This window comes from Eptatretus burgeri, chromosome 2, assembly GCF_056783735.1.
Source record: "Eptatretus burgeri isolate ZD-2024b chromosome 2, Ebu_testis_v1, whole genome shotgun sequence".
NCBI lineage: Eukaryota > Metazoa > Chordata > Myxini > Myxiniformes > Myxinidae > Eptatretus > Eptatretus burgeri.
The window spans coordinates 8,268,560-8,294,098 of NC_140962.1; the positions used below are offsets into that span (position 1 = coordinate 8,268,560).

The 25,539-nt window shown below is 45.7% G+C and overlaps 1 protein-coding gene across 4 annotated transcripts in view; it reads right to left on the reverse strand.

Moving 5' to 3' along the window:
* The window catches only part of TRIM9 (tripartite motif containing 9), a 100,475-nt gene extending 75,198 nt beyond the window's left edge, over positions 1–25,277 (reverse strand). For 2 of the 4 annotated variants that reach the window (XM_085862145.1, XM_085862138.1), the window contains exons 1-4: positions 20,712–22,056; positions 11,498–11,655; positions 11,183–11,391; positions 8,874–11,012 (exon numbers count right to left, since the gene is read on the reverse strand). In XM_085862145.1, coding sequence (XP_085718271.1) covers positions 8,874–9,704 — 831 coding nt within the window. In that variant the 5' untranslated portion in view covers positions 9,705–11,012; positions 11,183–11,391; positions 11,498–11,655; positions 20,712–22,056. Of the gene's footprint in view, positions 1–8,873; positions 11,013–11,182; positions 11,392–11,497; positions 11,656–20,711 lie in introns of all 4 variants that reach the window. The other 2 variants (XM_085862130.1, XR_015052857.1) reach the window with 2 other exon arrangements.
* Positions 25,278–25,539: the final 262 nt, after the last annotated feature.

The following is a 25,539-nucleotide window of genomic DNA, read 5'->3' on the forward strand; positions in this document are numbered from 1 at the left end:
ATATATATATATATATATATATATATATATATATATATATATATATATATATACATATATATATATACATACATACATACATATATATACACATACATATATATACACACACACACACACACACACACACACACACACACACACACACACACACACACACACACACACACACACACACACACACACACACACATATATATGTATGCACACGAGTTGAACCATGAACCCGTTGGGTTCCTTTCGTGACAGCGGTTGATAAAAAAAATCATTAAAAAAAAAAGATAGCTCCAGCGAAGGATACTGCTGAGGTTGTTTGCATTGAGCAAATTCTCCCGAAGAGTACTTGACTGAATCGGGAATTGATTTTTTAAATAATTTTTTCATTGCCGGATTTGAACGAAACTTGATACTGCACACAGCAGGAGAATGGTGAGTTAGGTGGGCTGAAATTTTTTGCGCTCGTGTACCGTTTTGGCTGTATTTCAGAAACATACATACATATATACAAGATCAGTGTTTTAGTAATATACTAGATGACCCGTGAACCCGTTGGCTTCCCGTTATGACAGCGGTTGATGAAAAAAATCATTTCAAGAAAAAAAACAAGCAGTCATACACTGGTACTTACGAAATCGTCAACTTGACCTCTGAACTTGTCTAATAAAAGCTGTCTCTAGAGAAGGTAGTGACGCAAACCAGAAGTTTCTACAATGATTCTGTACCAAACCATCAAAGATCGAATGTTTTGGATGTTTGACCTCACTGTGACCTAAACCTTTGACCGATTTTGACCAAAATCTAATCAGCGCTAGCCACCACCCTCCTGAATCACATGGTGTAATTTGACATTGGTAGCTTCTTCCGTTCTCGAGTTATCGTGCCTACAAACAAACAAACACACAAACAAACAAACACACAAACAAACAAACACACAAACAAACAAACACACACGGAAGTCATCAATATACTTACGAAATCTTTAGATTTCGTAAGTAATAAAAGATAGCTACAGCGAACTTTACCGCTGAGGTTGTTTGCATTGATCAAATTCTCCCGAAGAGGACTTGTCTGAATCGGGAATTGATTTTTTAATAATTTTTTTCGTTGCCCAATTTGAACGAAACTTGATACTGCACACCACAGGAGAATGGTGAGTAAGGTGGCATGAAAATATCTGCGCTATCGTGTACTGTTTAGGCTGTATTTCGGGAACATACATACATACAAGATGAGAGTTTTTGTAATATATTTATACATATACATGCACACACAAATATATATATATATATATATATATATATATATACATACATACATACATACATATACATACACACACACACACACACACACACACACACACACACACACACACACACACACACACACACACACACACACACACCTCATTTCCTTTAGTCCAATTCTGCCTCCATTTCTTACCACAAGAAAGCCCCGGCCTAACAATCAATGTGAGCAGTTACAATCCAGGATGGAAACTTCTGGAATTCGAGCATTCTTCAGATATTTCTCAACTGCGAAACGATCTCTGCCTTTTTTAATTCACACCATCTCATCATTTACTGTTTTGTTTTTACATAAAATCCATGCAAATAAACAAATCTTTGCTGAAATTCAATATTTCTACAGTTGCTTTTTCTTAATTCTTACCAATCCCTTGTTTGTAAAGCACTTTGAGATATGTCGAAGTGAAAAGTGGTCGATGATAAAAATTGATTGATTTCAAATTATAAATTGCTACCCTGACTGAAGGATGCTGCACAGCAGCACCCTCTGATTGAGTAGTGAACTATACAGGTTTAACTTTAATTTGGGGATGCTATGATTTTCCCCAGAAGGGTATGGGCAAAAAATTATTATTATTATAATTACTTAAAGTAACAAGAAAATCTGAAAATAAGTTGACAGGATGGTGCAGCGGTCGCACACCACTGAATCTTTGTGCTCTCTCTCATGTGGGTTTGATTCCCAACCCGAGTATAAATTGTCAGACTGGTGATTTACAGGTAGGACGTTGCATTGCAAAGTCTGCCATCCATCAAATGTAGGTTAAGCTTGGTGTCCCATCTGCTGGCAGTTTGTGCACGTTAAAGATGTCGTGGTGTCTTCCGCAAAGAGTAGGCGAGTTATCAACGGCACAGTAAAAACAAATTACAAATCACGACTACCTTCAGTCGAACGTCAGGCTTTGCCAGCCGGTTCCTGAACGACTTGGTCCAAAAGCACACATCCTACCTCCCACAGATCCAAACTACTTTGAAAAATGGTGCAAGGAGGAGAAAGAGATGAAAAACAAACAAAACAATGATAATTACTATTGTCACTGCAGTTAGGTTCTTCTGTCTTGTGAATGAAGATTCAAAATTGTCCTTGCCTTCTTAGTAGATTATTCAAACAAACTGATAACATGAACCTGAGCATCAGTTAGCAGCATATTCGTTTTGGGATTTGTGCAATGAATATAGATCCAAAATAATGATATTACAATGATGCTTGGTACTACCCCAACCACCAGAAAAGGAGACCTTGTGATAATCGCTCATGGATGACATTTCAATTTTCTGTGAAGTCGTAAAAGTAAGCATCAAGTAGCCAAACGTGATAACAGTTGTGAAATCTTTTGTATTCTGGGGAAGATGGGAGGCAGAGGGGGGTAGGATGTGGGTGAGGGAAGGGGTAGGACATAATCCCTTTGGCTAATCAGTCTTTTTTTGATTAATCTCAGGACCCATCTGAATTCTCTGCTGTCAGCAAGCCATCAAATTTCACTAAATGTCCCACACCATTTGCAGTGTAGGAATATTGGAGGAATACATAGGATTGGGTTTCAGCACTAATTGCAGTTACAGAATTCGTTTTTACAATATTTAGATAAACATTGTAATTACCCAGGAAAAACGGTCCTTCCAATTCACACCATTAGTCCGATGTTTGTTTCCACTGGGTTTTTATTTTTGTTTCAAGTAAAGTCTGCATTTTCACATTTACAAAGGCAAGTACAGTTCTGATGTCCCCGTAATTTCATAAAACCAGTCTGACAAATAAATTGATGCGTCCTAAAACAACCGCTCTGCTGCTCGTACACTTCCTCTGTTTGCCCTTTTCACCAAATCATTTGCCCGTGGTCATGTTCCATTTGCTTGGAAGTCAGCCGACATCACCACATTACATAAACTAGAACGGAACTCGGTAGAGCGCATGCCTCGGGCAGGATGAACAGTTTACGTTTTGTATCCCACCATCCGGACCTGAAACAAAATCTAATCTGCTTGTTGTTGTCAACTACCCAACTCATCCACCAAAGTTTCATCAAAAGCCATCCACAACTTTTTGAGATATCAACTCACAGACAAATAGGCAAACAAACAGGTGTGAAAACAACCTCCAACCACCTTCGGTGGCAGAGGTAAAAAGGTGCAAAAACCGATTCCCTTAACTAAAGACTGATTAGGTTACTTCCAATCATCAGAAACGTCATGCAATCGAGCATCACAGTTGATATAAAATCATTCCTTTTCTCCAATGACCTATTCTCATATCATCAATTCGGATTCAGACCAGGTCACTCACTCTACCTTGGACATGCTGCTTCAACTCTCCCAACAAGGGACGGAGACCCTCAACGTCAGACATGATATCAGGGCCGTCTCTCTGGACACATCTCGATCTTTCGATACAGTCTGGCATCTTGCCTTGCTCTTCAAACTGTCGGAAGAGGAATACGTCTTTTAATCCTGAGAAATCCCCCACACACTGTCATGTATTCATGTATCAGATCAACTGGAAGCGTGGTCATCGGGAGGCGGGAACATTGCTGGGCACGACGAAGCTGGGCTCATGGATGGTTCTGAGGTTTCTGTGCGTGGAGCACAATAAACGATTGATGGTGCACTCAAACTGCTTTCCCTGCCTGATACATGACATGGCGACGAAGATGGGATTCTGGTGAGCGCATGGAAAGTAAGCTGAGCTATTGCAGTTAGCTGTTGGCTTACCAACTCGTTACTTCCCTGCATACGCAACTCGATCACCATGTCCTACGGCAGATAACGGCATTGAGGGTGATGCCAGGAAGAAAGCAATCCTGATGTCGGTATGCAGCAGAGAGATGTTTACTATTCTGAAGAATCTCGCCATGCCCAGGACCACGATGGATTTAACACACGCCGAGCTTGTTGCAGCTGTGAAGGAGCACTGTGAACCCACACCCTCAGTCATTGTGAGTCGATTCAAGTTTTTACATGTGTCGCCAAACCTCGACACAGTCAGTCCATTTCGCTATTCATCGCTCACCTGAAACACCTTGCCCAGCATTGCCAGTTTGGTGCTACATTCAACGACATGCTAAGGGACTTGCGCGTAGTGGGAGTGGATTTCGCCGGCGCCTACTTGATGAACAGACTCTGACATTTTCAAGTGCGAAGGACATCGCTATCACAATGGAGTGTGCAGAAAAAAATGCTGCAGATATTGCTCGCGTCATCGCTTACCAGCCTGGAACTGACCTGTCATCCGTCAATCGCGTGAAACAACATCCATCCAGAAAATCTGACGCTAAAACGCCTGGAAAAATGCTTGGTGGCTGGTGCAGGTAAATGCTGTTTCCGCTGCAACGGTGAGCATTCTCCCACTACGTGCCGTTTCAAGAATTCTGCTTGCAACTACTGCCACAAGGTGGGTCATATCGCCTCTGCGTGCTTGTCTCGAAAACAGAGGGCAAGGAGAGACGAATGCAAAACCCACCTCCTTGACTCAGAGCATAACCAGGAAGACATGACTGATGGAGACAGCCCTAACAGCCACAGTGTTCAGTTGTATGACCTTTTACACACAAAGTCTGGCAGACAGTCTACTCCTGTACTGATTATAGTAGATATCGATGGATGACTGTGGAAATGGAGATAGACACGGGTGCTGCCGTCTCACTTACGAGTGAAGCAGCTTTCCATAAACTGTGGGGGAATTCTGAACAACCCAGCCTCCGTTGGTTCCCGATCCGACTCCCTACATATACCGGCGAGTCAATACAAGCCAGCGGGTCGTGTGATGTCACAGTCACTAACAGCAACACTCACCAATTACAACTCTTGGTCGTCCCCGGGGATGGACCCACACTTCTCGGACAAAACTGGCTCGATGTTGTCAAACTAATTTGGGAACACATCCATTGATTGCAAACTTCCAAGCCACCAACCGTACCACAGCATCTCCTCGTGAGATACCCGAACGTCTTCAAGGATGAACTCGGGACATTGAAGGGTTTCCCTGCCAAACTCAATGTTGAGAAAGATGTGAAGCCAATTTTCTGCAAAGCATGCCCAGTTCCTTTAACACAGCAAGAGAATGTTGATGCAGAATTCGCCATACTGGAGAAGTTTGGTATCATTGAGTCAAATTGGGCTGCTCCAGTTGTTCCTGTCGTGAAGGCAGACAAATAGACACGACACTGTGGGGATTACAAAATGTCAATCAACAAATGTTCCACCTTGGACAAACATCCCATAGCAAGGATCAATTACTTGTATGCAAAATTGAGCGGAGGACAGTCATTCACTAAGCTCGACGTGAGATCAGCCTACCTACAAGTTGTTCTGGATGAAGATTCCAAGGAATATCTCACCATCAACACGCATCGGGGGCTCTACAGATAGAACCGCCTGAGTTTTGGTGTCAAATTGGCACCAGGAATCTACCAACGTTGTATGGATAGCCTGTTCGCTGCTGAACCACACGTTGTTGTTGATCAAGATGACATCCTCGCCACTGGCAGCTCAGAGCTTCATCATCTTCACAACCTCGAGCGTGTGCTCCGTAATATCTCCAACTCTGGACTACGCCTGTGGAGAGACAAGTGTGAGTTCATGGTTCCATCTGTGACCTATTTGGGCCATCGTATCGAAGCTGAAGGCTTACATCCCACTGAAGAGAAGATCAGAGCAATCAAAGACGCCCCATCTCCGACCAACATTTCTGAACTCAAGGCTTACATTGGCATGCTGTAGTACTACAGCAGGTACATCCCAAACATTGCTACCATGCTTGGCCCACTGTATAGCTTGTTGAAAAAGGCATCAGCTGGAAATGGGACATTCCAGTGTCATCAGCTTTCCAGAAGTCAAAAGACATGCTGCAATCTTCAAATGTACGAGTTCACTACGACCCAGACGAAGACATGGTCCTGCCGTGTGACGCGAGTCAGTACGGGGTTGGTGCTGTTTTGTCACACATCATGCCAGATCGCACAGACAGACCAATCGCATTCGCATCTCGTACACTGTCACTGGCTGAGAAGAACTACAATCAGCTGGACAAGGAAGGACTTGGCATTGTATTCGGAGTTAAGAAATTTCACCAGTACATCTTCGGTCGACATTTCACAATTTACACGGACCACAAACCACTGATTAGTTTGTTTGGTCCAACAAAAGCTACCTCTGAGTTCTTACTCCCTCGGATCATACGTTGGTCACTTTCACTCTCTGCTTATGATTATGACATTACGTACAGACCTGGCTCCACAATTTCAAATGCAGATGCCACGAGTCACCTGCCACTTCCGGACACAGTGGTTGACCCCCCTACACCTGGCAGCGTGATATCTTTGATGAAATTTTTGAATGACAACCTAATTGATGCCAATCAGATACAGACCTACACCAGGCGTGACCCACTTCTTTCCAAGGTCATTCGTGCTACTAGGCATGGGTGGGGTCTTCTACACGATGCTGACCCTGAATTGTATTCATACAAGGCCAGGCAGAATGAACTAAGTGTCGAGAATGGCTGCTTGCTGTGGGGATGCCGAGTGGTCATTCCCCCAAACTTGTGCACAAAGATTTTGGATCAGCTTCACGATTGTCATCCAGGCATTGTAAGAATGAAATCGCTTGGACGGAACTACGTCTCGTGGCCTCACCTTGACTCTGACATCGAACAGCGTGTGAAACATTGTTATCCATTCCAAAGTAGTCGAAACCCCTCTGCAGAGGTACCGCTGCACCCCTGAGAATGGCCCACTGAACCATGGCAGAGGATTCAGCTTGACTACGCTAGATCCATCGAAGGCTTATGATCCATATTGTTATGGATGCTCACACTAAATGGATCGATGCCAATGTAACACATACAGCAACCTCACACACTACCATCGAGAGGCTGCGCCAGTGCTTTGACACACTTGATAGTCAGTGACAATGGAACACTCTCTCTCTCTCTGGACCGCACCACAAACCCTCACATCTACCTTCTCAACAACCCTTCCAAAGAAGTTCAGTCACACATACTCTTGGGTCTTGTGCCTTCCAGGTATCATTCTTTTTTTTTTTCTGGCAAGTAAATCTTGAAGTTTCTACACAAGAGTTTGCATAATCAGAGGAAAGTTGAAGCTGTTCTTAAGCGGTGGGATGATAATACGTAATTACTAATGCATTCGCTGTATGTACTGAGCAGCAAGGGACAAAGAATAAACAAACAAACAAACAAACTAGAAGGGCTCTCGATAGAGCGCATACCTCCGCCACGTAATCCCTGATCCACGAGAACATATCGAGCCCAATACATTTTTGAAATCTCATGCTCTATATTACTTTAGCCGTATCTCTCAATGGTGAAGAATCACTTAAAAAATTAAATAAATCTCGTATCCAAATCCGGATTTGGATCTTCACGAAAATCGAATCAACTCAACCTTGCCACATACTTAACATGTCCACCAAGTGTCATCCGAATCCGTCCACAACTTTTTGAGATATCGTGCTATATTTCGTTTTTAGCCCTATCTCTCAATGGTGAAGAATCAGGTAAAAAATTCTAGTTGTCAGATGCGGATCCGATTCTTCACCAAAATCTGATCAGTTCGTCCTTGTCACACACCAAACGTGTCCAAAAATTTCTTCCGGATCCGTCCACAACTTTTTGAGATATCCTGTACTCAAACAAACAAACAGAAAGGGGTGAAAACAAAACCTCCTTCACCTTCGGTGGCAGAGGTAATAACAGTTCCCTTTCAAGGAACATCAACGCAAGAGGAGTCCATTCGGCCAATCAAGCCCACGTAACGTTTGCCAACCTATGGCTATTTGTCCAAGCTATATCGTTTTTAAAACTGACCATAAAGCAAGGAAGCAGCACGTACCATTGTTGACATCTTTGGTGCAACTGAGCCAATGTCGGGTTTACAACTGAGCCAGTGGCTCAGTGGTTTGAACCGCCAACCTCCCAGACTCAGAGTCGGAAGCTCCAGCAGTCTAACCTTGACACCACCGAGTCTGGCAAGCAAGACTTCAGGCTTAGCTGAGCAAGTGGGAGTCAAGAAGTTGATTCCACAGCTACTGCCTCTAATATGGGTCAAAGCACGGATTGGCTTTGGCTGTTTTTGGTAAGTGGAAATGAAGAACTCTCCATTATATAAACGACACAATCAGCTTAATGGTGAAGGTGGCTGGCTTTAAATGTTAGGGTACTGAGTTTGAGCCTCTGTCGTGCTGCTAGATAACACCAGGTGGGGTGACTCAGCCGGTCATCCTTCAGAGGTCGGCAAAAAGACGACTGCAGCAGCTTACTGGAAACATCAGTGGCACAGCTGCACTTCCAGAAAATGATGCAACCAGGATCCACAGGCTGCGTACGAAACAACAACCTGGGGGTGTGTTCCATTACTAATCAGCTTGCTATCACTTGCCAACCAGCCATCCCTTATCAACTGTTTCGTTGAAGTGCTTTCTTGAGTGCTTAAAAATCAAGCGAGTTTCAGACCACCTGTCGAAACGATGCGTTGTTGCCATTATACATCATAAGAAAGCCATGTGTGAGCGTTGAAAGTTAAAAACATGACCTTTGAGAGAGCGTCTCACCTCATGCCCTGCGGATGGATCGGCACGTGGCTCGTGCGGCACGAGGGGCACGAGACGGTGCGACGTCAATGCCCCACGCGGCGGGTGGCACCGTTGACGGCACGTGTCACAGTACGCGATTTCGCACTGCTCGCAACGCACAGTCGCCTGCGCGGCAACTCGACCCTCCTCGCACAGTTGGCATGTTGGCCCAACCATCTTCTCCTCTGGTGAGTTGACAACACCTTGCTCACCCACAAGGGTCTCTTGGGTCTCTCTGTCAAGGCGATACCGGCACACTATCGCCTGGAGCACACGGTTCCGCGGACACCCTGGGACTCCGCGCTCCCCGAGTCCCAGACAGCGGTGGCACTGAGGGCATGTGACACAGGGGCAAGGGGTGACCGGACCCTTGAGGCTGGACACGGTGGATGACCCACCGCTTCCTCCAATTCCAGAGGACCCAGCCATGTTCCTTGGACTTGAAGGCAGCACCCGCACACCGTTGGTGGCCTTACTTTGGCCCGACGGCGTGGCGGGATTGCTGGCGAAAGACCCGTATCCGCTGTCCGCTTCGCTCGATAGGCTCAGCTTGTCCAGGTCCACATAGTCCCCGCACTCCGATCCCACCGTCGTCGTTGTGCCTCCACTCGCGCCGGGAACTTCAGCCTCGGGCGAGGTGGACACTGCAGGCAGCAGGATGGTGGAGACGCACGAAAGGCAGACATTATGCGAGCAAGGCAAGATGACCGGGTCACAGAACAGCGATCCACACACAGGACACTTGAGTTCCTCCTCCAGATTTGCCTGCGGCCCTTTCCCGGGCTCTGCCAATGCAGGCGGTTTCTCCATTGTGACCACCTTTGTGTGAACCCGTGCACGAGACTCGGTCCTTTATCAGCCCGGTGTTTGATCTCCTCCGGAGATGGAAAATAGGCGCCTTTGTGCGGCTTTTAGCAAGATCGGATGATTTCATCCAGCGGCTGATGGTCGCCCTCGAAGCTGAAACTCCGTTCCTCTGTCTTTAATAGCAAACTAGTACCAGATTGCCCGTTGTCCTCTTGTCCAACCCGCAGGTGACCGGGGAGCTCTATCTCCTCCTGCACCTGCCTGCAGGTTCCCCCTCTGTGCGTACATGGGGCGAGAACGGAGCGCTGAGGTCCTCCACGATCAGAATGCAGCCCATCTGACTGGACCCGCCCGTGGATGAACAGATGAGATACTGCGGTACTGAGAGTTGGGTCCACAATGTTGCGCCGCTCCACGGGCAGTCCGATCTCCCCGTCGGTTTGAGCCCCGCACGCCAGTCGCGTGGCCTGGACGATGGCGCGAGACTTTGCGCACACGAGCGGCTTTGTCTTGCTGATGGCACTGATGGTGATCTGACGATGATGATATCGGTCTCTGATGCTCTGATACTATTCTCGTGGATCCCTCGAGATGTCTTGGTGCTTCAAAGTCGAAGCGAATAGCCTTGTAATATTAGGGACCCTAACAGCCCCAAACAAAGGGGCAAAGCGGGGAAAGGGAGTGTGAGGCGATGACAAATCCACCGCCCCCCTCCCCTACCCTCTCCTCGACGCTGCACCCTTCGATCCGACCTGAATACTAACCGCCTGCACCGCATGGATACCACATTCCGTATGCTCGCCGCACACAAAACCTCATAGCTGCCAATGACCTGACCCTCGCAAATCTCATGCCAATTCCGTAATTCCCCACAAAAACCCCTCCAACCGCCGTCCCCCATATACAAGGATCACCTCTTTCCCTCCGCCAGAAACCCCTTCCATGAATCCTCATCCACTCCATTAACTCCTTCGCGTCCCTCTCAAGTCTCAATACTTCCAGCTCGAGGAACCGCCATGGACCAGCAATCCTCACAATTTCCTTCGGACTCATTCAATGGAAATGAAGAAGTAAAATGAGATTTTCGAGTGAAACGAGTCAAATCCTGCGGGTCCACGGGGTGTGGTGCACGCTTGAACCACCAACACCAGGCACAGACATCGTCCTTTCCAGTGGCTGTTTCAGCATCGAAAACCTCACCTCCGACCTCTGCATAAATCTCACCTCCGAATCGCCATCATATGGGACCCTTGCAATTCCTCGCAACTGGTTCATTGAACAATAAAAGGGACAACAAGCACCTTGAGATAACTGCAGGTGACAACAAACAACAATGAAATCATAAATTAATTAATTATCAATTATTATTATTATTGTTGGTGTGTAATGCAATTAATTATTGGTTAGAAGAATTATTTTTGTGCAACATTTAATAATCAAATGCACAAACACAAAATCCCTGGACTGTGGACCAAACGAACCTCTTATTTCGTATGCAGCACAAGGCTGTGGAGGTTGGCACCACGGCTGTGCCATTGATGCAGTGCCCTCTGTAGGTGAGAGCAGGAATTTGTAATTTGTTTAGGGTGCCAGCGAAAGCTCTCCTTCTCTTGGTGAAGGACGCAGTGGGATCTTTAGCGTCCACCGAGCAATGCTAGTAGACGGAAGGGACGCCCAGTTTCACGTCCATCTGAAAGACGGCACACACACACTGATAAATCACCTTGTCTGTGAAACACCGTTTCACATGACCGTTTATTGATATAGCTGGGTCAGGATTTGACAAGTGTGTGTACCTCCAGGTCTAGGGCCTGCCAGCCCATGGACCAAACTGCATGGTGTTGCATAGTGGACCTGAAAATATCCTTTCTCCGACAGTCGACGCATGCTGAAAATTTCGAACTTTTGGTACTGGACGACTTCTGCATCTTGGTCGTCGAAACAATGAGTGCACCTGTCATAAAGGAGGGCATGTTATCTCATTGTGACGTCAGCATTCGAGCTTGTTGCTGACACAACCCTTTGGGCATTACTCACCACATCGCGATGGAGCAGCCAGAACATGAGAACATGAGCAATGAGTAACAATGCAGAATGACATTAGACTGGAATTTGGCTGGGGTACCGGCACACAATGACCAACTCCTTTCAAAAGCACACGTGATCTTTAACGACTCCTAAGCGAGCACGAGTTCTCTAAATGTAACCGATGGCAAAGGGTATCACAGGACGCAGAACCCATCGGGTAGTAAACATGTTTGTATTTATTACCCCGCACGGGCAAAGTGAAAAGCGAGGTTAAGCAATCGGTTGGCTATACATGTACGTACGTACATGTCAGCATTTTGTAAAGAGCGTACATAGAAAACCGTTCAACAGAGGAAATTGAAACTTTACCCCATGTTACATGACCATTTGATAAAACACATATTGAGTGGACATAGAAAACGGTTCAAAGGAGGGAATTGAAACTTTACCCCATGTTACATGACCATTTGATATCACACATATTGAGTGTACATAGAAAACGGTTCAACGGAGGAAATTAAAACTTTACCCCATGTTACATCACCATTTGATATCACACATATTGAGTGTACATAGAAAACCGTTCAAAGGAGGGAATTGAAACTTTACCCCATGTTACATGACCATTTGATATCACACATATTGAGTGTACATAGAAAACGGTTCAACGGAGGAAATTAAAACTTTACCCCATGTTACATCACCATTTGATATCACACATATTGAGTGTACATAGAAAACCGTTCAAAGGAGGGAATTGAAACTTTACCCCATGTTACATGACCATTTGATATCACACATATTGAGTGTACATAAAAAACCGTTCAAAGGAGGGAATTGAAACTTTACCCCATGTTACATCACCATTTGATATAACACAGATTGCGTGTACGTAGAAAACCGTTCAACAGAGGATATTGAAACTTTACCCCATGTTACATGACCATTTGATACAACACATATTGAGTGTACATAGAAAACCGTTCAAAGGAGGGAATTGAAACTTTACCCCATGTTACATGACCATTTGATATCACACATATTGAGTGTACATCGAAAACCATTCAAAGGAGGGAATTGAAACTTTACCCCATGTTACATGACCATTTGATATAACACATATTGAGTAAAAATAAAATAAAATGACCGTTTTTACAGCCATTTTTCCCTGCTGTGCAGGGGTTTGGCTTTTTCTTGAGGCAATGTTTTATGGCCGGATGCCCTTCCTGACGCCAACCCTGGTCGCCTCTTACGACACACAGGGATATGGTACACCTATTCTAACCGGGGCATACACCGGGACCAGTACACTGGTACTCATTTCGCCGACCTCGGAAGGATGACAGGCTGAGTCAACCCCCTGGTGTTAATTCAGCAGCCAACGGGGCTTGAACTCAGGACCCTGGGATCCCAAGCCGCCACCCTAACCACTAAGCCAACACCAGGCTTTAACACATATTGAGTGTACATAGAAAACGGTTCAACAGAGGATATTGAAACTTTACCCCATGTTACATCACCATTTGATATCACACATATTGAGTGTACATAGAAAACCGTTCAAAGGAGGGAATTGAAACTTTACCCCATGTTACATGACCATTTGATATCACACATATCGAGTGTACATAGAAAACCGTTCAAAGGAGGGAATTGAAACTTTACCCCATGTTACATCACCATTTGATATCACACATATTGAGTGTACAGAGAAAACCGTTCAAAGGAGGGAATTGAAACTTTACCCCATGTTACATCACCATTTGATATCACACATATTGAGTGTACATAGAAAACTGTTCAACGGAGGAAATTGAAACTTTACCCCATGTTACATCACCATTTGATATCACACATATTGAGTGTACAGAGAAAACCGTTCAAAGGAGGGAATTGAAACTTTACCCCATGTTACATCACCATTTGATATCACACATATTGAGTGTACATAGAAAACTGTTCAACGGAGGAAATTGAAACTTTACCCCATGTTGATTTCCAATCATCAATTTGGTTTCAGACCAGGTCACTCTACCCTGGATATGCTGCTTCTGCTCTCCCATCAATGGATGGAGGTCCTCAATGCCAGACAGGAAATCCGAGCCGTATCCCTGGACATATCACGTGCTTTTGACACAGTCTGGCACCCTGCCCTACTCACCAAACTCTTCCCATGGTATTCAAGGCCATCTCCACTCATGGCTCGCAGACTTCCTCTCCTGTCGCAGTCAACGTGTGGCCCTAAATGGAGTTCTTTCATCCCCTCTTCCTGTGCAGGCTGGAGTTCCTCAAGGTAGCGTTCTGGGCCCTGTTCTTTTTCTGGTTTTCATCAATGATCTCTCGGACTCTCTGGAAAATCCTCTATTTCTCTATGCCAACGACTCCACCCTCTGCCGTACCATCTGTCATCCCTCAGACCGGCAAGCAGCAGCTTCTTCGCTCACTGCAGATCTGGATAAAATCACAAACTGGTCCAACACGTGGAACATGTCTTTCAATCCAGACAAATCTCACACTCTCACTATGTCTCTTCGAAAGGACCGTTTACAAAACCCCCCCATCCACTTTCTCAACAATCCTCTGGAAGAAGTCTTTTCTTTCAAGCTTCTAGGTCTCACTATCTGCCATGACCTTTCCTGGGAAAGTCACATTTCCAACCTCGCCTCAAAAGCCAGTCGCCGACTGGGAATCCTCCGTCGTGCTAAGTCCTTCCTCGGCCCTCTTGAGCTCCTGACCACTTACAAAGCTTTTGTCCGTAGCCTGATGGAGTACTGCTCTCCCCTCTGGGCTGGTGCTCCTGCCTCCCACCTTTCTCGGCTTCACGCTGTCGAAACCAGGGCATTTAAGATCATCGGCATCTCCCGCAATGAAGCTGAGTCTTTGGGCCTCTCACTCAATCACCGCAGGTTGGTCGGTGGTCTTTCTGTCTTCTACCGACTCCTCTCCAGCCTTGCCCCCCCTGCTCTCTCTGCAATTTGTCCCAACCACATTTCCACAGGGCGCTCAAGGTCCGCCAACAACCCCCTTCTGGTAAAACTACCAAAATCACGAATCACTGCTCATCTTCACTCTTTCATTCCTCTTTTTTCCCGCCTTTGGAATAAACTTCCTCACTCTATTCTTTCCCATTCTTCCCTCCAGGCTTTCAAAACAGCTGTTCACCACCACCTCTTATCTTCCCCCATCCAAATCCACCCAATCCCACTTCCTTCATTTCTCCTGCTTTCCTTCCTGAAAGTCCCTGAAATGTCCATCTTCTCTTTGCCATGTTCCCCGTCCCATCCCCATCCCTCTCCCTTCCACAGTTCACCTGTGTCTGTTCCCCACTGTTTTGTCCCTTCCACTCCCGCCCCTCTTGTCTCATGCCTCCTTGCTGTGAGTTGTGTGTTAGCTCTCATACGAGCCTCGACCAAGGTATACAAAAAAAAAAAAAATGTTACATGACCATCTGATATCACACATATTGAGTGTACATAGAAAACCGTTCAATGGAGGAAATTGAAACTTTACCCCATGTTACATCACCATTTGATATCACACATATTGAGTGTACATAGAAAACCGTTCAACGGGGGAAATTGAAGGAAAGCCGCTGAAGGAAGCCAAATATTGTATTTAAGGAAATTGAGTTTCATGTCGATAATATCATTTTGCTTCTTTTCTCTCTATCCTTGATTCAAAGTATTCTTCCTTTCAATTTGATATGCACATTAGGTAACTCATCAAAAGAGAATGTTTAGATATTGGAGAAACCCAGGAAGATTGTTCAGTGTGTGATACGGACAAACCTTCCCTCAATTTGTACATTGTATGAGAAACATGCCATGTTGAAGGTTCACGGGATAAGGGGGGACCAATTGCACCTTCTTCGTGTTTGTTTCTGTTTTCATTGTCCAGACATTCGCCTTTGTGCTCCACTTACCTTGTGCTCTCATTTTAGACTGTCATTTGTAACAAATTCGAATATATATATATCTGTCCCTCTGTCCCTCTGTCCCTCTGTCCCTCTGTCCCTCTGTCCCTCTGTCCCTCTGTCCCTCTGTCCCTCTGTCCCTCTGTCCCTCTGTCCCTCTGTCCCTCCGTCCCTCCGTCCCTCCGTCCCTCCGTCCCTCCGTCCCTCCGTCCCTCCGTCCCTCCGTCCCTCCGTCCCTCCGTCCCTCCGTCCCTCCGTCCCTCCGTCCCTCCGTCCCTCCGTCCCTCCGTCCCTCCGTCCCTCCGTCCCTCCGTCCCTCCGTCCCTCCGTCCCTCCGTCCCTCCGTCCCTCCGTGTCTCTGTGTCTCTGTCTCTCTCTCTGAAAGGACTGTACGACACAATGTCTCTACTTTCTTAATCCTCCACTTGAGGAAATTGCAGTCATTCAAACTCGTGGATCTTACTATCAGGCCTGATTTTTCTTGGGAAACCCACATTTCACAAAGTTGGCCTCCAAAGCTGTGGAAACCAAGGCCTTCAAAATCATTGGAATCTCCTGCGATGAAGCTGAGTCTATGGGCCTATCACTTCACCATCGCAGACAGGTCGGTGGTCTCTCCGTCTTCCACCACATCCTTTCTGGTCTTGTACCCTCTGTCTTTTCTGTGCTTTGTCCCTCCCATGTTTCTGCAGGGCACACCTGATCCACCATCAACCCCTTTCTGTTGAAACTACTTAAATCTAGGATCACTGCATTCCTCCACTCATTTGTTTCTCTTTTTTTCCACCTGTGGAACCAATTTCTACATCTTCTTCAATCTCATTCTTCCCTCAAGGTCTTCAAGACAGCTGTTCACCACCATCTCAGATGGTCCCAGATTCAAAACCATGATTTTTTTTACCCTCGTTAACCCTACCCAAATCCCTCCTCCTTCCAAGTTTCCACTTTTCCCTCCTGAGTTTCCTTCTATATCCATCTTGTCCACCCCATGCATCCTCTCCTGACCCCCCCATTGTTTGTCCAAGTCTCCCTCCATCTTGACCTTCTACTCTGTTGTTGGTGTTTCCCTGCCTATGTCCTGTTTCTTTCGCGTCCTGTTACATCCTGATCCGTTCAATGCATTAGCTCTTCCACGAACTTCGACTCTGTGTACAAAAAACAAAAATTCAATTAACTTGTTTAATACTAATGAGAAAAGGATGTGATGCACCCTCATTGAATTGAATTGCCAGTGGATGAAAATTTTCCATGTTTCACATGGACAATAAAAAAGGAATAAAATGAATGAAATCATCATCTATCTATAATTCCAGCAGTGTGTGTGTGTGTGTGTGTGTGTGTGTGTGTGTGTGTGTGTGTGTGTGTGTGTGTGTGTGTGTGTGTGTGTGTGTGTGTGTGTGTGTGTGTGTGTGTGTGTGTGTGTGTGTGTGTGTGTGTGTGTGTGTGTGTGTGTGTGTGTGTGTGTGACCGCTGTTTCTCGACAACCACGGGTCCGATCTAATTGAAACTTGCCAGATATATTGCTGGGGACCTGAGGATGTGCCTTTTCAAGGTTTGATATAAATCGACAAGTGGTTCCCAAGTTATGGCCATTTATTTACCAAACCAATGACAAGACACGTTGTTGCGTAGGCGTGGCCGATGTGGAAGGGAAGCTCAGCCGGGTTCCCCATTCCGGGTTTCAACGTACAGACTTCCGGATAGTGATGACTTCGTGTATTCTAATAATTTCTCGATTTCTTATGCGCATTTATAGATAAACACAATGCCCAAGTTATGATCGTTTTCATATTAGACGGTGTATAAATTTCGGTAACATCAGAGTGCTGGTATGCTCCGCACCAGGAAGTAAAAAATTTTTTCTCTCTCATCTCTTCTCTTTTTGTTTTTCCTTGCCACGACATTGCGAAAAGGTAAAATACGTTGGCGCTAATTGAATATTTGGGTATTAAAACTAAATTGCAAATAATCGTAACTGCGAATAATATGCGAACTTCTGGGCCACGCACGTATGGGCATGCGAGAGCGAAGAAACGGCCTGTGTGGTTGTTGTTTGTTGCTCGTGGTTTGAATATTTATTTGTTTATTTATTTACTTATTTTTTACGGGCACGTACTAGTGATTATTAAAATCAGCTAGGTGGTGTAATGGTTAGAGTGTCTGCTCTGAAGTTACCGCTGGAAGGTCTGTGGTTCGAACCCTAGCCAAACCATACCCCCCCCCCTCCCCCATTTTTCTCTCCCCTGGATGCCATCAAATCTGCAACCATAGAATGAATAACAATACCATTCCTTTCATGCTATAAAGGCACATAGGGCTGCAGAGGCAATTTCATTGGCAAGGAGTACAGTCCTGGACGGGTCTCCACTGACGCAGGTTACTCTGAATTGTTATTACCCCAGTATACTGCTACTCATTTCGCTGACCTCAGAAGAAGTCTCCGTCTCAGATCCATGGTCAGAGTCAAAGTCTCACACCTGGAGAGCAAGACTGGAAGGACAAATTACTTAGACTCGGACTTTAGTCATGGGTACCGACAGCAACACACACCATGATCCAGTGAATCCAGATTCCTGAGGCAAGTCCCAGATGTCTATCAACCTCGAGCTCACAACTTGTGGAGACATGAATATCAGTGCCAAGTAAATTTCTCCGTGACCTCAACATACTCACCACAAACAGATACAGACAAGATAGCAGCATCCAAGATGTCACTGAAAGCCTGGATCTTAGTTTTGACCGAGGAAACCCATAATCCCAGCAGCTCTAACTCCTCGTTCAGTACATAGAGGGCCCCCATAAGGATATCAAGCGTTTTTGCAAAGATGACTGCATCATCTGCAAAATCAAGGTCAGAGCTCCTGATATTCATTCCCAAATGATGCACCAGAGCTTGATCTCACCGACATCCTCCACAGAATCCAGTCCATACAAGCACTGAAAATTGTGGGGGCCAGGACACACCCTCTGATGAATTCCAGTAACAAATGGAAATAAGTCAGAGATGGAACCACCGCACCTCACCACACTCTCAGTACCACAGTATAGTTTAGAAATCAGATTGATCAGTTTTGGTGACACCACACAAAGACCGATAATTATAATCCTCCAGAGGGCATCCCAATTCACTGAATTGAATGCTTTGCAGAGATCAACAAAGGCTGTGAGCAGCCCCTGCTTAAACTCTCGTCTGCGTTCGGTGAAGACCTGAAGAGCAAGGATACGGTCAGTTGTTGACCTCTTTGGTGTAAAGCCTGACTGCTCTGGGCGCTGGTGCTCAAGCAGATGGTGGCGAACCCTATCAAGAATTATCCGAGCAAAGACCTTGCCTGGCACTGAGAGCTGCAACACCCTCAGTAGTTGTTGCAGTCCTGGCGATCACCTTTCCCTTTCCAGAGAGGGACAACAAGGCCCCTCTTCCAACAGTTGGGATGATTTCTTTGTTCCAAGCAGAACACAGAACTACATGCAATGATACAAGTACAGCATTTTCACCAGCCTTGATAAGTTTTGCATGGATGTCACAGATCCTATGAGCTTTACTCCCAATCAACTGGTTCATCATAGCCTGTTTTTCCACAAATTAAGGTGGTTCATAGTTGATTGAAGGTTCAGCAATCGGGATAGTAACACCCCTGACGTCCAACTCAACTGCTGGCGGATCAGCCTGGTACAGCCACTCAAAGTAACCGGCGCAGCAGACCTTCACTTCAGACTCCTCTGTCAAGAGCTCACCACCCTCCTCTCAAACTGGAGTACACCGAGGGACAGCTTTGGAGGAATGCAATGCACAAGTTCCTTTGTAAACAGGATGAGAATAACTTGACCACAGGTGATGCTCTACCTCTTCACAGATTCCTTGCACATAGGCCTCCTTGTCCACCCTTAGTGCACGTACAGTTTTAAGCATCAGCTCCATGAACAGCTCAGCTCTGCCATTAAGCCTGGCCCTGCGACTCTGGTCAATGGTATCCAGTGTCCATTGGGAGAAAAAGTTGTTCTTCACCTGACGGTGGGTTTCAAGACATCCACCAGCAACATCAAGGATGGTAGTCTTGAAGGCACTCCACAACTCCTCAGGATTCCCAGAAACATTAACGCCCCCCCCCCCCCGCCAACCAATCCCCACTCAGCCTGTTCGCAAACTCCTCAGCTCCCCTCTCATTCTTGAACTTGCCAACATCCGGGCAAGGCTGGGATGGTACCATTATCCTGGATTTGAGCTGCAACTTCAGAATTGTAACAAGCCTGTAGTCGGTATTGAGAATCTGGGCACTCCAGTAGACCCTGCAGTTCTGGATCATCCTCCAGCGACCATCAATGAGGACATGGTCAATCTCCTTTGCCACGCTGCCAGCGTTGGAATACCAAGTCCAGCGATGAGCCTGTGGTCACTGAAACCATGAACCAGCCACCCTAAGTCCATGACTTCTTGCAAAGTCAAGGAACTTCGTGCTCTTCAGGTTCACAGTTCCAGACCCATGGGGACCAACACATGTCTCATAGCCATCCCTATCAGTGCCAGTCGATGCATTTAAATCTCCCAAGACTAGAAGTGTATCCCGCTTGGGGTACTTATCAACCAGACTCGAGTAGTCCATTTGCCGTTATTATGTGTTCCATTGTCAACCTTGTTGATGTGGAAAGTGGATGGTTTTATGATCGTTTTGGACTAACATGGATCCATTAATAAAATTCAGGTTGGTTGCCGGGGTGGCTACCTTGGGGAACTCCTGTAATTTGCATAAATTCAAGATGGCCGCTACAGGTCAGACGATGGGGCTAAGTTTTTAATCGGTCAACGTATAATCCTGTGTAATACCTCTTTTCCATATGATTTTGACATGAGTAATTCAATTTAGGGGTTATTTTTTACATTCAGGAATAAATAGAGGTTCACATGAAATGTCCATGACTATTTTCTGTTGAAAATTATGCAACACCAATGCAAAAGTGAAGTCATGAATGGTTCACAACAGTATGTTGATAATCAGAAAGCACACACATTGTCATGTCATCATATTGGACATCTTAGGAACAGAGGACATAGAGCCTCATAGACAACTTACGTATTGTTCATTCCCATTCATTGTACTCGTCCCCTTCCGTATCCTCGTCTCTTTCCAGTTTTGCTTCGACACTCCCTTCTTCCACTTCACTTTCATTGTCCTCCACAGTCTTGTGTGGGTTGAAGCACTTGTCACTGCAACCACAAGTGCAGTATAGCGTGCAGGAGATCTTTGCATGGTGACAACTGCAACTTGCAGTACTGCAGGCCTTCCCCTCTGCTTTGCATCCACACCGCACAACATCCATGAGGTCCAAAGGGGCTGGTGGAGTAGCAGAAGTTGCTGGCACTGGGATTCCATCTCTGATGTCCCATCCATATTTTGTAATGTCAAGTTCAGGTGGGGCCTGCTGATCAGCTGATTTTGCAAGTACTGTCTGTAGATGTGCACACAAAATATGTAGGAAGAGATTGATCTCAGTTGGAGGTAATGCCATGAGCTTGAGGGGCTTGCCAGACTTCCTTGTGTACATATAGTACCTCATCTCACTCATCGTGGTACCTTCTGGCTGACCATACAGGGCACAGAAGAATGTCCGCCCTGCTTCCATGAGCTGTTCATGGCTTGCGTTCAGCTCGCCAAGTGTGGAGTACAAAGCAGGGAAGTTGCCAGCTCTCAGTGTCTTCAGGGCTGACACTTTGCCCTTGCCGTATGGGTATGACGTGGTATCTGAGCCAGTGATGTAGTGCATTCCCAAAAGCTGCAGACACTTGGGGCCAAGCTGGTCACAGGTGGTGTTGATATCCCAAATTGCTCCATCCCACCTTTCCATCTGCACTGTGGCCTGGATGTTCCGCTGGTAAACCCAGTAAACCATCAATACAAAAACATCAGTGTCATCAGAGAGGATACGTATCACTCTTACATTACATTCAGCAGCCATGAGTAGGTGTGAGATCATTGTAATGTCTGCTTCATCATGGTTGAACGCACCATGGCTACAGCTCTCCACAGTAACTCCTTCACCAAAGTTATAGGTACTCAAAACCTTGGACAGCTGCAACTTGTTCTGCTTGTTTTTCGGGATGGTATCTCGATTAGGCAGGGGTGTGTTTATTGTGAGGTCATAGTTGATGGAACCAATGCCAGCACGCCTCACTCGTTCATGGTCCTTTGCAGAAACATCATAATATTTGTCAAAGACCAAGATCTTCTGACCAGCAATGGAAGACAGCCTTGTCTTGATGGACTCAACTAAGACTGACACAGATCCCCTGAAAGGCCAGGCAATATGATGGAGAAGTTGGCTCGCGTCAACAATGGTAACATCTGGTTGCAGAGGCTGTTGTGCCTGAACACAGAGTTTGTGTGCCAGTGGTGCTTTGTTGCCTTTCCTTAAGCACCCATATTCATCAATCAGTGAGGGGGTACTGCGCAGAGCTCAAACTGGAAGATAGGTCCTAGCTCCATTTGTCTTTGCTGTCCAATAGTCAGCAGCCTGAGGAAGATTGTTTCTAGATCAAAGATCGTCTTGTCCCCAATTTTCACTCCTTTCTGTAAGTGCTCCATTGTCTTGATGGGGCATGAGATGGTTGCATGGAATCCACCTGGAAGGGATGCATGGAACTCTGCAACCATTTTCTGACCTATAAGCACGGAATCCTCAACATTCACTTCAGCTTCTCGGGGAGCAATTCGACCATTGGCAATGTTGTACAGATGTGGTGAGTGATTCTCAAGAGAATGAGACACATTCGACAATTCAAGTAAAATCCAGCGCCTATCATCTGCATCAAGTTCTCTCCTCTTCTTCCCCTCCTCCTTGTGACATGGTCCGATTCTTGTGTCCTTTTCTCTCACTTGGTCTTCATTGTCCTTGTTTGAGGAGTCAGGGTAGATGTGCTCCATTGTATCTGAGATGTAGACAGTGACAGGAAAGGAATCGATCCACTCTGTTACCATCTCTGGAGAAAGAGTCATACCCTTGAGGCCACCCTTGCCAATTCTAATAGCAGTTTGTTCACCGAACTGATCAGAGCTCACACCATTCCGAATGCCTTCCTGGTGACGACACACAAAAGCACCTGATATGAGCTCTGACTTGGCATCTGGTGGCAGCAGATAGCGCATCTCCAGAAGGTGATGGGTGATGTAACGGGCATAGTGATGGTGACCAGCAACAAAGAAGTATGGAAGCAAGCGTTCAAGTGTTAGCTGTTGCAGCAGGAAGTCTGCCTCCCTCTCACTATGCAGAAGTTGATGAACAAGCAGAGTAGGCTTGATGAAGTTATCAACCCAGTGCTTCCCAGTTGGGTGCTGTCTGCATGTCTCAAGGTAGCTGCACAACTCCTGGAATGTCTTGGGGCCGGTGTTGAGGAAAGAAATGAGAAGGGCAGTCGAAACCATCTGGAAGGCTCTCATTGATCGAACCCAGGACTTGCCACTCATGATTCCTGCCAGGCCCCCGAATGCTGAACTGATGAGAGTCTCAACACCAGACCCACGCATGAGTTTGCCAATGCAACCACAGAAGGACTGCACAGTCTGCATTATCCCAGGCCTCAGAATCACATTTTTAAAGCGATCAACGTCATGCCACTTGATTTGGCAAGCCACCATGTAGAGCTGGAGATCCACAGAGATGTGGACATAAGTCATTCCTGTATCAGTCAATGACTTCTGAAGATACTCCAGTGAAGTCACCACAGTGTCTGGATGACAAGCTTTGGCATCAATAAGGGGTCCAAACATGAAGGTACTTGCTGGCTTTTTTTCTGCATGACTGGTGAATGCTTCTTGGTTGTTGAACCCATCCCATTCCATGGCGTTCACCTGTGTGCTAACTGTGTTTAGCCACTTCATGTCCTTTTCCTGTGCAGCAGCTAAACTTGCTTGCCCAGCACACACTTCTTGGTAGGAGAATCCAGAGGTTGCATCCACAGCCGGGGGGTTCACTTTGGATGGTCCAGTGTAGTGCTGCAGAGGAAGGCTCCCTGATGAGCTGCTGCTTGTCCTAGACTGGGCAGCTTTCTTTGACAGTCGTGGGATAATAAGGTCGCTCTTCCCTGGGTGAGCATGCCCATACTGAAGAATGCCTGCAGGATGGGGTTGCTGAAATTCATGTGAGAGGACATAAGTAGTGCGCCGACCATTACATGTGAACACTTGCAGATCAAGATTATCAAACCAGGCAAAAATCACGCCAACAGTTCTACTCAAACCCCTGAATTGGTGGAGAAGCTGAGCATTGTCACCGAGAAAATGAGCAGCGGATTTCCTGAATCTCAGGACCTCATCATATGACGTTGTGAACCCATGTTCATGAAGGAGCTTCAGAAGATCAGAAATGCCATGGCGGTGCAGTAGTTTGACAGCCAGTCCTAATGTTGTCTGATTTCTGGTATCTGTAACATGACTTTGAATTGACTGGCTCAGGCTTAGAGATTTCTTGGTCATTTCACCACCAGACACTAAGTCTGAAATCAACCTCAGTAAAGTTGGGCTTGTTGTCTTGATTGTGTTGGCTTGTGTAAATTCTGAGGTCATAATTGGCACTGTTGTACTTGACTGAGCGTGCCTCCTTCTTAATCTGCTTTACCACAGAATCAATACTCCTCTCATCTGCATCATCCACTTTAACCATTTTCAGATGATGAGCAATGGACTCACGGAAACCAACAATGGTAGCACATCCATCTACCCAAACTAACATGACGTCCTTACTCATGCAGTCTGTTAGTTTGCTCAACATATCACGTCGAGTGAGTTTGCCACCAAGATCACAGTACAGGGAATGCAGTTCAACGCTATTCCACATCTTTGACCTGTCACAATTCATGCGCTCTATGACGTTCTTTAGGGCACTTTCTTCTGCAACACCAGTTGGCAAATCAGCATATTTAGGGGCTGTCATGAAACTGTTATAACAGCGTACATGGTATTTGCACTCAGCCACAGGGAGATCAACCAAATATCTAATATGTAACTTGACCGTTCTGGCTACTTCATCATTACGTTACTCAGCAGTATTAATGATGGCATCTTTCATTGTTGGGATGGGATTACCTTCCTTGTCAAAACGTTCTTTAGTCATGCACTGACGAACACGATGCCATCTTTCTGGATGTTTGTCATCAACAGGTGAACATTCTTTGCCACAAAAAATGCAGTCACGTTTGTAAACAAACGCACCACTGCCTGTTGCCTGTGTGCGAGATCTTGTTGTCACTGCAACACAATCATCTTCAGCTTTTCTTTTCTGTGATTTACGAAGTCTCTCAATTTTTTGTTTTGATGTGTAAGTACAGTAGCATCCTTTGTGCATTTTATGCGAACAGCATCACCACCACCATCAACAATGTCCTGTAGTTTTGCACGTAGCTCTTCATCTCCATGGGCTTTGGCACAGGAGATCAATGTCTTGATCCCTTGATCAGCGAATTTCTTCAATTCCCCTCCACCATGACACACGGGAAAAATGCACCTTGAATCAGCCATATCTGTAAAAACAAAACAATGAATTAGTAACTCGCATCAATGTCGTATGTGAGCGTCCAGTTTTCAGAATAGTGACCTTGTTGTCATTCAAAATGTATCTCACACGGCAAACAATTGCCAGGAACTCGAACATTGACCTCGAATTTACTTCTAATCACAAAAATAAGGTTAAATATCGATTCCTCGTGCCAAAATTATATGGAAAAGATGTCTCGTGTAATTTCAAGTTCATTACCAAAAAAGTTATATTTTCAGCCCGGTCGATGACGGCCATCTTGTATTTGCGCAAATATCACAGATTTCCCCATGGTTGCCATCCGGGCAACCAAGCTTAATTTTGTCTATGCATGCCTGTGAACAAGTAACCACCGTAAAACCATACACTTTTGAG